Source organism: Ranitomeya imitator, chromosome 2, assembly GCF_032444005.1.
Source record: "Ranitomeya imitator isolate aRanImi1 chromosome 2, aRanImi1.pri, whole genome shotgun sequence".
NCBI lineage: Eukaryota > Metazoa > Chordata > Amphibia > Anura > Dendrobatidae > Ranitomeya > Ranitomeya imitator.
This window is the reverse complement of record NC_091283.1, coordinates 730,773,330-730,788,819: the sequence shown is the minus strand read 5'-3', so window position 1 is coordinate 730,788,819 and position 15,490 is coordinate 730,773,330. Positions and strand designations below refer to the sequence as shown.

Here is a 15,490-nt window from a genome sequence, read left to right as displayed (position 1 = left end):
CGCGGCATTTAGCTGGATTTGCTGCCAGAAATCACCGCTAACTGGTTTTTGAAATTAATGACCTTCCTATTTGCCGGCCGATTTCTGATCACCTTCATGTTCCCTTTAAATTGCTTTTCCCTGACCGCTCTCTGATAATACAAGGTAGCAGATAAGTAGCCATGCTTGGCACTGGCAGTTTGTGCAGGAATTACAATCATGGCTGTAAGTCTCCATTCCACCTGCAGATCCATCCTTGCCACCTTTGCCTCAGGGTACGTGCACACAGAATCCTTTAGGCACTGGCACACCCGCCAGGGCTGCTAACATGAATCTGCTCTCGAGAAACACTTGCCGATGAAGTCTTGAAGCAGCTTTTCTGGCGTCTTTTAAGATGTTTTGGTTAAAAGATGAAGTGGTTAAAAGATGTGACAAAAGATGGTGTTTTCACATTGCTGTGCATTATGTTCATTTTGTGGGGCACTTTTTTTTTGACAGATACCGGGGGATCCAAAGACGCCATATGCACTTATCTGTAGAGGAAACTTGACAGCGTTTGTGGATATATTCGGGTTGACTAGGACCTATTTAAGGCCATGTGCACGCAACACCTTTTTCAGGCAGTTTGTTCCTGTAATCCAACTGGAAAAACGCCACATAATTCCCCGCAATATGAACACAGTGTACAGTAGCATCAAAGGAACCATTAAAACAGTTAAATAAAAGTGACATGCGCGTTCTTTTGGCGGCTAGAAGCCGTCCTCTTCCTATTCTTCACGCTGTAGAGTGACGTTTGCCGTCAGTGGAGCTGCCAGTAGAACGATGGCAAAACTGCTTCAGAAAAATAACTGCCGAGTTCCTGAGCAGTCTCACTTGGGAAAAGTAGGCTGCTGTGCCGGTGTCTAATAGTTGCTATATACACACAGCATAAAATTGAACCTTAATTGCTTTCTTTGCTCCCTTATAGACCAAAGTTATGTTGCTATTGCTAAAGAAACCTATCAGCAAAGAACACCCTGTATTTACCTGCAAATATAGCGGTAATTTGCAAGTAAACCCTTCCTTAAACATATCCGGCAGTCTAATTGGATGTGCGGCTGCAGGGAGAAAATTAAGTCATATTCTCCCTGCAGCCTCTGTTTTGTGGTGTCGGGGCTTTGGACAGTCGGCACTCACTACACAATCTCTTTGCTCCTGCTCTCTGTTCTCTGAGCACACATTGGTTTATCAATCAGACTGCGGGGGGGGGGGGGGCATGATGTCAGCGAAGTGCAGAGATGATTGATGCCACCCCTTGGCTCGTCTCAGTACTGAATCACTGAGACTAATCTTCAGTTTTGCAGAATTAAGACATCATTGCAGACTACATTAGGAGGCTGATACAACGCTCCTATTATTAAATAGGGTTAAATCCTGCTGCCAGGCTGCTTATATAACAATATTTATCCGCAGATTATCGCTATGGCTGCAGGTAATTACAGTTTTTTTTTTTTTTTGCTGACTGGTTTCCATTCTATGCCTCTATGGCAGTGTTTCTCAACTCCAGTCCTCAAGACCCACCAACAGGTCACGTTTTCAGGATTTCCTTAGTATTGCACAGGTGATAATTTCATCACCTGCTCAAGCATTAATTCCATCGCCTGTGCAATACTAAGGAAATCCTGAAAACGTGACCTGTTGTGGGGTCTTGAGGACTGGAGCTGAGAAACACTGCTCTATGGGTATGCCATAAATTTATGATGGATCTATCTTAAGAAAGGGGGTCTGTGGCACCACCATCGGGGAAGAGCTGGTAATGACTCAGTAGCTCTCTCCACTCCATTCATTTGTATGAAAGTTATGATAATTTGTCACTTACTTAGTGACTGGCCCCATTCTTGCAGTATATGCAGGTCCCAGCACAGGGACAAGCGTCTATCATACATATATGGCTTGGCTTGTTAGTCCATAAGTCTACGACCTGGGAATAGCCCATTAAATCTGTTAGTGATAATATATAGTTTGTAATATTTCCTAGAAATATGTTTTTACTGTACTTCTCTGTATAATAGATTACAATCTGGAATTTCTTACAATATGGTACAACAAGACATACGGTTCCTAAGCTGTAAACGAAGCAATTATTGTATAAGAATTAAACGCGATGAACTCACCAGCTCTAATCGTTGTACCACACAATCATTACATAGATAATTTGTTTCTTCTTGTTCTGTTAGGTCAGTCAGTACAAGCCATATGACCAAAGCTTTTATAGATAATCACTAATAGATCGTAGTACACAGTATCTCATGCTGTTAGATACCCATAAATTGGCTGCAAATTAGATGTAAAGCTCTACTCTTCTTATTACTGCCCAGAAAAATGTCTTCTTCGGGGCCATTGTTCAAATAAGTAACCCATTGCTTTTTGCTGGTAATAGATGCATCCATTTCATTGGAAAAGAGAAGTTTGCGAGACTTAATAGCCAAAAAGTGACCCTTGAGTTTATCGTCCCATTATTCATGACCTTAATGCCCATTACAGCGTTCTTCTCTGGCTGTAATTTCTCAGAGAAGAATCTTTAGCTTAAAAGCCGCTTAAATACTAAGAAGCAGCACTGACTCTATTAGCGGAGTGTATGCAGGAGATGTGGCAGGACCCTGATGGTTTACTTCCTGAAGGATGACTTGTAGCAAAAAGAAAAATTACATAATGGCATGAGATTGGCTCGCGCTGGCTCACAATTCTATTCATATTGGCATATAAAAATGGTGCAGCGCTCTACGCATGACGTTCTTGGTTTCAGATGGCAGATTTTTTTTTAAAAAAATTACATTCATTTAGTAATAGGATCTCCACTAAGCATCAGCATTTAAGATTTTTAGTCTAAGATGAAACTGTAATGGTGGAACTAACCAAGACAATGGAAAGGTCTTTGTGGTACTAGCAAGGCTTTATGGATTCATACTTCCTTGGGGTGCTCTAATTGCTGAACTTTGAATTACTGGTTGAGAGAAGACTGGCATTTTTAAGAGCTAATCTCTACCCATGGTTCCCGTAAAGATCTCTATACATCTTGGATTATGGTTGATAGAACCAGTAACCTCCCGACCCAGATCTTTGATGGGACTGTTTGATTTCCTTGTGTTCTCCAGGTCGATTAGCCCCTGTTGGATGATTCCGGCTTTGTCTTACAGTATTCTCCATTCAGAGAGCACATGAACGCTCTTGTGTGGAGGTGTCAGAAGCCACAATCTGTCTAAGGTGTATGGGCACCTTGAGTCTCGATATTAGTGTACGATAGTGAACAGAGTTATATTTTTCCAACTATTTTAGGTCTCCACCTAGACAAAATGACTGTTCAAGGTGTCTTTAAGGTTTGCTAAGCCTTTACTTTTTTTCTGTGAGGACCTGATGGGGGCCATCCATTATCAGGGCTGAGTAGAACGATGTCCATTCTAAGAGCTACGACAAATTCATGTTCATCATTCGATGCAGCCATCCTGTAATAAAGGGAAAATATAGGTTTCCATTCATATAAATTATTTCACTCAACTTAACCACAAGCCACCAACTATGTGGGGAGAAGGGAATACATTGCTGTCAGACTCCTATGGCAGTTATTAGCTTATGGTGGGAACAGAGTATCGGAGATACTGTACAGTATGTCTGAGGACAGTCGTGATGCCCCATACACATAAGATTTTTGGTTAAAACTGTAGATAATGCGGTATTTGGCTGACCTTTTTTAATAATCTAGGATTCATTATTTCATGTTCCATGTCGAAAGAACTGTTCTTTTCTAAACTGATATTTGTTTTCTTGTATTCTTTTTAAGACTGAAGATCTTCTCCGAGAGATTCAGCAGCTGAAAGAAGAGTCAAAGAAGAAGGATGAGACAATTAAGCATTTGCAGGAACAACTGGTGAGAAAAGCTTTATCCATTTTCTCCACCATTGGCTTGACACAGGCCTGATTTAGATAGAGCTTTGTGCTGGAGTCCAGGAGGACTGACACGCAAAGTACTATGGAGTTGGGAAAGTTCCCTGGCTGTGGACATGAGCTGCATGAATTTCCCTACCCTCCAGGATCCCAGGCTCGGCTTATGAAGAGTCTGTCTTGTGTGATGTAACCTGGGAGTCACACAGATGACGTGACGCCAGGGCCAGTGAGCCAAATGCTGTGTCGGGGAACCTAGAAGATAAGGAAATTTGCACTTCTGTACACTGCCAAGGGCACTGTCCTGGACTGAAGCTGCACAAAATGATCCCCTTAGCTCTCTCTAGTAGGGTATATGGATAGGGAATACACAGTATAGCTCCATTAATCTCCAACTGACCCCTTTCCACTGCTCGTGCCATGGAAGCGCAGTATACTTTGCATTTTTAGTGGAGAGAAAATATTTATTGAATTAGATCTTGAGCATGTTATTACTTTTGTGTAAAAGTATATTTCAGACACCGGGCTAAGGTAAACCTGAGCACACGATGGAAGGTGCAATTCTTTTTATAAAGTGCTATTTCACTACATTTTACTTTGCCTCTTCCTTAAAAAGTTAATTTCAGACTGTATAAAATATTGCACAGTTTAAGGATGTTCTCCAGCTCCTAGAATGTTTTACACAGCGATATTTTAATTTATCAAGAACAACCTTATTTTTAAATCCTCAACCAGGTCTGACAGTGAGTAGTACTATTTATTTCATGGTTGGTTTTGTCAGACCTTTCTTTTTTTCTTCTTTTTCGGCTGGGTCTCATCTATAAAGCTCGACAGTTCTAGATTGCTTGTCGTGCAGAACAAAACTCTTTTGCTGACTGATACACTTAAGTATTTCCTTCTGTAAAAGTCTTCTGCCATCTTGTTGATTCCATCTGCCTCACTTTACCAACTTATGGATGTCTACATTTTTCACACCTTTCACTACATATTCTCAGCAGCATTAAATTAACATTCTTCAGCGTTGTTTTTCTTGTAAGTTACTGCAGTGCCCTGCAAAATGAGGAAAGAGTAGAACCGATGGAGAAAGAGCCGAATATGGGTCAAGGGAAGGATGAGAAAAAATGAGAATAAAACACCTTTATTAGGACAACTGGTGAAATGGTGGCACAACTAACCGAGGTGCCTTCACGTACAAACAAAATGATAAAACATAGCATCCCGTGGGGAATATATATATATATATATATATATATATATATATATATATATATATATATATATATATATATATATATATATACAACATAAATGTAAATTAATACACCAAAGGTATCAGCTCTACTAAGATCTAGCCAAGATTAGTGTAACTACAAAGTAAAGGGAAGGCATGATTACCTGGTGGTAGACTCTACTGGTGCAGCACGTACCCCAACACGCGTTTTGGACCACTTCCTTCATCGGGGTAGATGATCCGAAACGTGCGTCCGGGTACGTGCCGCACCAGTACAGTCTGCCACCGGGTAACCATACCTTACCTTTACTTTGTAGGTACACTGATCTTGGCTATATATTTATTATTAGTTCGTAAGTGATATGCTAACATTTCAGCACTCTTATCTTGCCCTTTACATGTATGTACATTTTCAGTACATCCTGCCTACTTTGAGGTGGGTATATATCCATCCCTATGTTCTTACTCTCTACTTACGCTTTCTGTCACAGCATCTGATGATCCCACACCATTGCTATACACCCTTTTTAGGCCTATTGATTCTGGCTTCTGTGCCAGAATAATTCTAAGCGGTAAGGTTTCTCCTTGTGAAGAGTGACATACCAGCTCTGGCTTGTCAAGGTAAGGAGGCTTTTTCGCCGTGCAATGCTCCTCTGGGAAATTTTATATGCAAATTGCCTCTTCAGAGATAAAAAGGACTTAAACTCTTTAGCGCCACCTGTTGGAAGTAGCGATCCTACAAGTCACAATCAATCCTTTAACGAGTCTTGCAATATGACTTAGGATAAAAGCCAAATCAGAATCTCAATTTGACCCTCGTCAGGTGGCGCTATAGAGTTCAAGTCCTCTTTCTCCCTGAAGAGGCAATTTGCATACAGAATAATTCTGACACCTAGCAAGTCTTGTCCACTTGGACATCTATGAATAATATTATGCTGCTCTGACTACCAGCTCTACTTTTGGTGTATTCATTTACCTTTGTGTTTTGTGTGTGTGTGTGTGTGTGTGTGTGTGTGTGTGTGTGTGTGTGTGTGTGTGTGTGTGTGTGTGTATATATATATATATATATATATATATATATATATATATATATATATATATATATATTCCCCATGGGATGCTGTGTGTTATAATTTGTACGTGCAGGCACCTCTGTTACTTGTGCCACCATTTCACCAGTTATTTGGCTCTTTCTCCGTTCGTTCCATTGTATAAATCTGAATGACCTGCCATTCCTTCATATGTATGTGTGTGTATATATATATATATATATCAATCACTATCATCAATGCTTTGCATATATAGTACTAGTTGATGTATATGTATATATATATATATATATATTTATATATATATATATACACTCGAGTATAAGCCGACCCGAGTATAAGCCGACCCCCCTAATTTTGCCACAAAAAACTGGGAAAACTTACTGACTCGAGTATCAGCCTAGGGTAGGAAATGCAGCAGCTACCGGTGAATTTCAAAAATAAAAATAGATGCTCCATGCCGTTCATTATTGCCCCATATATGCTCCATATACAGTTGTGACCCATATAATGCTCTACACCGTTTATTATTGCCCCATAGATGCTCCACATAAAGCTATGCCACATATAATGCTCTGCACCGTTCATTATGGCCCCATATAAAGCTGTGCCACATATAATGCTCTGCACCGTTCATTATGGCCCCATATAAAGCTGTGCCACATATAATGCTCTGCACCGTTCATTATGGCCCCATATAAAGCTGTGCCACATATAATGCTCTGCACCGTTCATTATGGCCCCATATAAAGCTGTGCCACATATAATGCTCTGCACCGTTCATTATGGCCCCATAGATGCTCCATATAAAACTGCCATATGGAATGCTCTGCACCGTTTATATGGAGCATCTATGGGGCCATAATGAAGCTGTGCCATATAGAATGCTCTGCACCGTTCATTATGGCCCCATAGATGCTCCACATAAAGCTGTGCCATATGGAATGCTCTGCACCGTTGATTATGGCCCCATAGATGCTCCACATAAAGCTGTGCCATATATAATGCTCTGCACCTTTCATTATGGCCCCATAGATGCTCCATAGAAAGCTGTGCCATTTATAATGCTCTGCACCGTTGATTATTACCCCATAGATGCTCCATAGAAAGCTGTCCAATATATAATGCTGCTGCTGCAATAAAAAAAAATCACATATTCACCTATCTTGCTCAGTGTGCCGGCGCTTTCAATATTTACCTGCTCCTCGTGTGGCTCCGTCTCCAGCACTGACGCTCAGCAGAGGGCGCGCACTGACTACGTCACCGCGCCCTGTGACCTGAGCGTCACTGCCAGAGGACGTTGGAGACGGAGCCGCATCGGAGCGAGGAGCAGGTAAATATCGCGCAGCGCTTCCCTCCCCGTATACTTACCTGCTCCTGGCGCGGTCCCTGCAGTCCCTGCTTCTCCCGGCGCTGCATCTTCTTCCGGTATTGAGCGGTCACAGTTACTGCTCATTTTCAGTTATGAATATGCGGCTCCACCTCTACGGGAGGTGGAGCCGCATATTCATGACTGTAATGAGCGGTAGACAGCCTTTTGGTAGGGATACCTATTAGGGTCTCCAGGGTCCGTCTACGTTGAGCGGGGTCGCCATTTTGTATCCCAGGGTGCCAACCTCTGCTGCAAGGAAGGGAATTGTTTAGGGTTAGGCACCACTATCCTCCCTGGTCCTTTCCGATTATTACATATTTTTTTGTGTTCTGTATTTCATTACTAGCAGATCCTGACCCGTAGGCTCCCTACTTTTGGTTTTTAGGTTATAAGTGGTTCCTAGTTTTAAATTTATTGATAATAAAGCATATTCTTTTAGGTCTTTTTTTGAATTTTTTTCGGTTTTCCTCCAAGTATAACTAGACAGCCCCCGCTCCCCCTCCCCTGCCGACCCCCGGGGTATGACTCGAGTATAAGCTGAGAGGGGGACTTTCAGCCCAAAAAAATGGGCTGAAAATCTCGGCTTATACTCGAGTATATATGGTATATATACTGCTCTGGTTCAGTTTATTCTGATCTTTATACATGAGGAAAGAGACATAGCGAATCAGAAAACTATACTACTTTCTAATTGAAGGTATTTATTTGCTAATATTGCTACTCCTTGGGGTAGGATCTTGGAGATGAGAATGCCCCTTAAAGAATAAGCTCTGGAAGCAGGTTCTTGGGGAAATCTATGTTCAGGTCATAGATCGTAACAGCTCAATTACATGTAAGAAAAATGTGGATTTCTTTGGAATAAGATTTCAGATTACAGATATCAAGGTCTCATTTTATTAGATTTTCTAGGATCAACATGCCCATATAGATGGCTTATGAGGGTTGACTCTACTGACTGACTCCCTTTAATAATAAGCACTGGTTCCTGAGATCTAATCATGAAACCACAATATTATTGTGCGATCTGTCCATACAGAAAAGTCCAACAAGTTCCACGATAAACCGTTAATATCAGATATATCTTATCCTTCAAACGTCTAATGAAATGTCATGTGTTGACTCCTCATTGTCTGCACAACTGTGCTGCCACATGAGCGCTTATATCTCTTCTGAATAACCAAAATGCACAGCTGCAGGAGTAAATGTATACTGTGCACAATGCCTGGTCCTATGGTTAGGAGCTACCGTTTTTTTGCGGTTTATAAGACGCACCGGATTATAAGGCACACCCCAAATTTTGAGGAGAGAAATAAGAAAAAAACTTTTTGTTTTAATAAAATGGTGGTGTTTCTTACAATCCATGCGTCTTATTGCTTACCATGGGTGGTGGCTGCGGTGGAGCAGGGTCGCTGCTGGAGGAGGCAAGAGAGGAGGGTTGCTGCAGACTGGGATGAGGGGGTGTTCGGATGTGTGCTGCTCCCGAGATCTCTATCTGCACATGAGCCGCCATGGCAGCCATTTTCCCTGAGTCCACCGCATAGTAAACCATGTAAGTACAGGGGGCTCTGGGCTTTCACAAAATGTCGGTGGAGCCCCTGCACTACTGAACACCCGCAGCGGCGCACATCTGAACACCCCCTCATCCCAGCCTACGGCCTGCAGCAACGCGCCACTCTTGCATCCTCCAGCAGCGACCCTGCTCCACCGCGGCCGGTAAGGTATATCCGCTTTATAAGACACACACCCATTTTCCTCCAAAATTTTGGGGCAAAAAAGTGCGTCTTATAATCCGAAAAATACGGTATATGGTTGAAATATCTCTAATTTCTGCTCATTAGAGCCCTAAGGCTATGTTCACACTTTGCGGATTTTGCTGCGGATCCGCAGCGGATTTGACCGCTGCGGATCCGCAGCAGTTTCCCATGAGTTTACATTACAATGTAAACCTATGGGAAACAAAAAACGCTGTGCACATGCTGCAGAAAAATCCGCGCGGAAACGCTGCGGATTACATTCCGCAGCATGTCACTTCTTTTCTGCGGATTTTCACCTGCTCCAATAGAAAACTGCAGATGAAAATCCGCAGAAGAAAACGCAGTAAAAACCGCGATAAATCCGCAGTAAAAACCGCAACGGGTTTTCACTGCGGATTTTGGAATTCTGCTGCGGAAAAATCCGCAGTGGAATCCGCAAAGTGTGAACATAGCCTTAAACAAAAAGCGTCTGACTAAGTGATAGGTAATAGAGAGCCTATAGTTTAATTGTTGTTTCTGGTGACTTATTCAGATTAATAACACTATTATACATTACCTGGACATTTATCACTTGTATCTTACATTTATCACAGTTTTCTCCTCTGCAGGCTCCATGTCTAATTTTGGGTATTACGCTAAATATTTTTTAGGCAGAATTCACATGAAACCCGATTTGAAAAGTCACTAAACAGAATGAACATGCACACTGCATTGTCAATACAACTTGCCGTGCATGTGTTCTGTCTTTTTGAGCTTCTTTTAAACACTTAGCTTTTCGAAAGCATGAAGTGGCTAAAAGTAGTGACCTGATCATTCTTCAGGCAGATTCCGATCAGAAGCAACTCGGTAGTATATATCAAAATGTTTTAGAGGTTATAGCTATAAGGAAAGCTACTTTATAAAATGAAGCACAGAAATCTCTCTGAGAGGGTAAAATGATGCTGACTTAAGAGTCACAAAGACCTACATTAAGGTCCCATGGATCACGGGGAGGCTGATAAGGTGGTCTAGCATGTGCTACCCCCTGAAGAAAAGTCCTGAGGACTAGAGGCCACATCTCTCTGAAACAAGAGAATCTAAGTAACACCTGTCCCTTAAGAGAACTAATTGCTAACCCTGACTCCAGCCCTGACTGCAAGAAGGAGAGAGCAGTAAACGCAAAGAAAAGAACATTGGAGAAATTCCAGAAGATCCAAACCAGCGAAAGTAGGTCTTACAAGTGCGGTGATAGATTTGCAGCGAGGAGGGTTTCAGTGCCCCAATCACGGTATGGATAACTGATTCTGACAAACTCGCTGCCCTCAGAACCTCGGCCTCAACAGCTTTGCTGTTAAATTGAGCGACACTAAATTGTGGTAGAAAAACAGACCCTTAGACAGAAGATTTGTGCAGTGAGGAAGAGTCCAAGCGACATCTACCAAAGGGTTGAACACATCTGCGAACCAATGCTTCCAAGGCTAATCTATGGTGATAGGGATAACTGGAATCCCCTCTGCCTTGACCTTCCCTAGGAGCCTGGTCTGAAGAGTTAGAGACCGGAATAGGCAAGGCAAGGAGAACCTTGACCAGGGAATTGCCAATACGTTGGTTGCAACTGCCTGAGGTTCCCGAGATCTTGGTTTCTTGTAGTTTAGTCTGGATTCCAGCAGATCGGCCTCTGGTGTGCCCCTTTAATAACAAATCTGCATGTACACTTTGGGTGAAAAGCCCATTCTCCTGCCGTTAGCTGCTGGTGGCTCAAGAAGTCTGCTGCCCAGTTGTTCACTGCTGGTATATGAACTGCTGAGATCAGAGGAACTTTGTGTTCTGCCCATCTGAGTATCTCTGCCACCTCTGACATTGTGGATAGACTGTTTTCCTTCTTGATGGTTAATATAGGCCACACATTATTGTCTGACTGGATCCTGAGGGGCAATTCTAGCACCAGGTGCTGGCAATGTAGAAGAGCCAGACGGGCAGCCCTGAGCCAACACATTGCTCGTAAGGACTCTCTACGGACTGTTCCAGAATCCCTGAGCCATCATGTGACGGAAGATGGCCCCCACATCCGATAAGGCTGGCATCCATGACCAGAACTTGCCACTGGATGAGGCAGAAGACGCGTCCCTGGATTATTAGGGGTAACGTCAACCACCACCTGAGAGACTGGCAACAGTGAAGTGGAAGGAGGACTGAACTGTTTAGAGACTGTATTGACCTGTCCCAAGAGGCTAAAAGTGTGTTCTGTAGTGGACTGGAATTCAATTGTGCAAACGGGAGTGCCTTGAACGTTGCTTCTCCAACACTCTCATGCAAAACCGCAGAGAATGTCTCTGGCTGCTTCAGAATTCTGACAGAGGATGGCAGCGCTAGCCTCTTCTATTCTAGAAGAAAGATTGATGCTTCAACTGTGTAAAATATCTTCACAAGGAACCAAAGCCGCTGTGTTAGATAGAACTAATGCCGACTTTGACAATCCATTCGAATTGTTCCAGGGAATCTAGAACAATCTGCAAATTGTTCAGATTCTGGAAAAAAGAAGGAGCCTTGACCACAGTATTGTCCAGATAGGGGATTACCACCACCTCCCTGATCCTGAGCAAAGCCATGACTGGGGCCAGGAGTTTGTAAACACCCTGAGCGCAGTTGAGTTGCCAGCCCAAAGATAAGAGCCCTGAACTGAAAGCGATCCTGATTGAGTGCAAAGCGAAGAAATCACTGATAAACCAGAAAGATAGGTAAATGAAAATAGGTGTCGTGAATGTCTGCCGAGGACAGAAACTCCCCAGCCTCCATGGATGGTGCTACTGACCGAAGCAACTACATCCTGTGGTGATGCAGCCGTTGTTAAGCTGTCTTAGATCCAGAATGGGTCATACATTTTGGGGATGATGGATACAAGGATAATCGATAATCAGTCCCCAGATGTCAACAACCTACCCTGTCTGCAGTCCCAGAAGAGCACCCTTGTGTCACTGGTGTGCTTTAGGCTTCGGTGAGTGCCGGTAGCAGGACAATGCAAGTGTTGATCCGATGCAGGCACTATCTTCAAATTACTGTTGTGCGATATTGCATTGGAAAGGGGGGGCTGAAGGGGTGGGCGCCGCTGATATGTCAACGCCACGCTGATTGGCCATGGCACACCAGAGATTCCGACTGGCCAGTATTGCAGGACCGTCACGCTGGGACAGAGGTTGAGCAAGAGCTGCACACAATCCGACCACCTGACCCAGGTAATTGTGCAATCCCTGGAGGCCAGCAGGGCAGACTGAAACAGCCTGCTGCCGCAGCAGTAAGAGGTCTACCCCACCTGGCAGCACAGTCTACCCCAGGACCAAGCAACCAGACATCGAGATCTTATCACTCTTCGTTACCACCACACCCAGTCCCAGCCATCCCCACTCTCCGAGTTACTCTAAAAGATGAAGCAGGGGAAGGTATAAATTGAGGAAGGGCGTGGGATAGAGAGAGACGGATTGGGTGTGGGTCACACATAGTCACAACAGTGCAATACTTTCCTGTCCTGAAGACCTGAAATCCAGTTTTCTGCTCCATGCAACATGTGTGCTATGTAGGGCAGGAGCTGGCTGGTTTACAGACCGCTGCCCCCGGTACCGGACACAGACTGTGTCTAGGTACTCTGGTCCGACCATACTGATGGTCAGTTAGCTCTGCTGTAATGCACACTCCTGCATATTGCCAGTCTGGAGCTGTGTCAGTAATCACACTTGCATCTGTTGTGCTACAAAGTTTCTTATACTTACAGACATACTGGCAGTTTTACTAGTTTGATACAACATGGGTCAAAGTCATATTGATTGCATTTCTTGCTTATAACTGTTGGCCAACCTTTATAATTTTTTTTTTCTCTTCTCAAGAAAACAACATGCAAATGTCAAAAGGAAAGCCAAGAGTCAAAGGCTGTAAAGCCAAAACAGCATGACAAGTATACTCAGACCTCCTGGAGGAGAAGTTCAGTGAGTAAAGTGTTCAGTGTCTTGTAATTATATACTGTGTTGAGCTACATTTCCTCACAGAGAAGCAAAGCAGCTTTCACCCTTGAACATTACATGCGATTTCTTGTTAACAGCAGCTTGTCACACATGTATTAGTAATATATACTCAGCTGCTCTTGAGGTAGGCACAGGAGGCGGTTTCCATGCAATAGTCCAGGCAAGTTAATTTAACTTCATAAACTGCTCTGGATGGCAAAACAAAACAGAGCCTTTTCTGGCTGAAAATAAATAGTCTATGTGGTATTGCAGGTCTGCCCGCTCAGGTCAGTGCCTTTAGCAACACACACTGGAGGTCTCCACACCCCTAGCCACAGACACTGAATGAGGGACTCAGCCTCCATTTTATCTGCCAAACTATGCCCCTGGGGTCGGGATATGTGAGCTGTCACTCCCACCCATCTCTTGTGACCGTTCATAAAACCTGGCCTTGGAATGGCCCAAATAACTGTTTCAGCACTCTATGTTCTGGAGCATGCTTCCGAGCTCACATCACCGCAGCTAAAAACTGCGATGACACACATCTCCCGTCAAGGACTTGACCGACGGCCATCTTAATATATATATATAGGCTTTTTCCAGCCAGCTAACGCTCGGCACGCTCATTGCTAATTGTGGTAATGTGTGGGGATGGAGCCTCGTGTGGTAGTGTGGGGGATGGAGCCTCGTATGGTAATGTAGGGGGGGGGATTATGTGTGGTAATGTGGTGGGGGGCGGGATTATCTGTGGTAATGTGGTGGGGGGGTGGGATTATCTGGTGATGTGGTGGGGGGCGGGATTATGTGTGGTAATGTGGTGGGGGGCGGGATTATGTGTGGTAATGTGGTGGGGGGTGGGATTATCTGTGGTGGTGTGGGGGCAGGATTATGTGTGGTGATGTGGTAGGGGTGGGATTATGTATGGTGATGTGGTGGGGGCGGGATTATGTGTGGTGATATGGTGGGGGCGGGATTATGTGTGGTGGTGGGGGGGCGGTATTGTGTGTGTTAATGGGATGGGGGGGCTGGATTATGTGTGGTGATGTGTTGGGGGCGGGATTATGTGTGGTAATGTGGGTGTGGTGGGGGCGGGATTATGTGTGGTGACGTGGTGGGGGGATTATATGTGGTGGGGGGGTGGGATTATGTGTGGTGATGTGTTGGGGGCGGGATTATGTGTGGTGATGTGGGGGGATTATGTGTGGTGGTGTGGGGGCGGGATTATGTGTGGTATTGGGGGGCGGGATTATGTGTGCTGATGTGTTGGGGGCGGGATTATGTGTGGTAATGTGGGTGTGGTGGGGTGGGATTATGTGTGGTGATGTGTTGGGGGCGGGATTATGTGTGGTGATGTGGGGGGATTATGTGTGGTGGTGTGGGGGCGGGATTATGTGTGGTAATGTGGTGTTGGGGGGCGGGATTATGTGTGGTGATTTGTTGGGGGGCGGGATTATGTGTGGTGATGTGGTGGGGGCGGGATTATGTGTGGTGATGTGGTGGGGGCGGGATTGTGTGGTAGGGGGGCAGGATTGTGTGGTGATGTGGGGGGGCGGGATTATTTGTGGTGATGTGGTGGGGGCGGGATTATGTGTGGTAATGTGAGGGGCGGTATTGTGTGGTGGTGGGGGGCAGGATTATGTGTGGCGGGTGGTATTGTGTGGTAATGTGGTGGGGGGCAGGATTGTGTGTGGTAATGTGGGGGCGGGATTGTGTGTGGTATTGTGGTGGGGGCGGGATTGTGTGTGGTAATATGGTGGGGGCGGGATTGTGTGTGGTATTGTGGGGGGCGGGATTGTGTGTGGTGATGTGGTGGGGCGGAGCTACTGTGCAGGCTAGCGGGATTAGCGAGTAATCACGATGCATATATATATATATATATATATATATATATATATATATATACATACATACATACATACATACATACATACATACATACATACATACATGCATACAGTACATATCATTTTTACTTCTCTATTCCCACAGTGGTAGTGTAAAAAAAAAAAAAAAATTGTGTGTTGCGTCAGTAAGTTTTCTTGCATCAAATTTCTTGCATTTTCTTGCAACAAGTGTTTATAATCCCAATCCGTGAGCATTACCAAAACCAAAGGTTATGTGATTACCAACAGCTTGTTCCTAACTTGTGTCTGTTGTACTTTAACCCATATTGCTTTCTGATGTGTTGTCTTTGAGTACAGAACTAGACCCAATTA

The 15,490-nt window shown here is 44.1% G+C and overlaps 1 protein-coding gene across 5 annotated transcripts in view; it reads left to right on the top strand.

Annotated features, from left to right (window-relative positions):
- CCSER2 (coiled-coil serine rich protein 2) overlaps positions 1-15,490 on the top strand; it is a 253,366-nt gene that overhangs the window by 189,446 nt on the left and 48,430 nt on the right. For 3 of the 5 annotated variants that reach the window (XM_069753196.1, XM_069753195.1, XM_069753193.1), the window contains exons 8-9: positions 3,797-3,883; positions 13,161-13,259. In XM_069753196.1, coding sequence (XP_069609297.1) covers positions 3,797-3,883; positions 13,161-13,259 — 186 coding nt within the window. The remainder of the gene's footprint in view (positions 1-3,796; positions 3,884-13,160; positions 13,260-15,490) is intronic. The other 2 variants (XM_069753194.1, XM_069753197.1) reach the window with 1 other exon arrangement.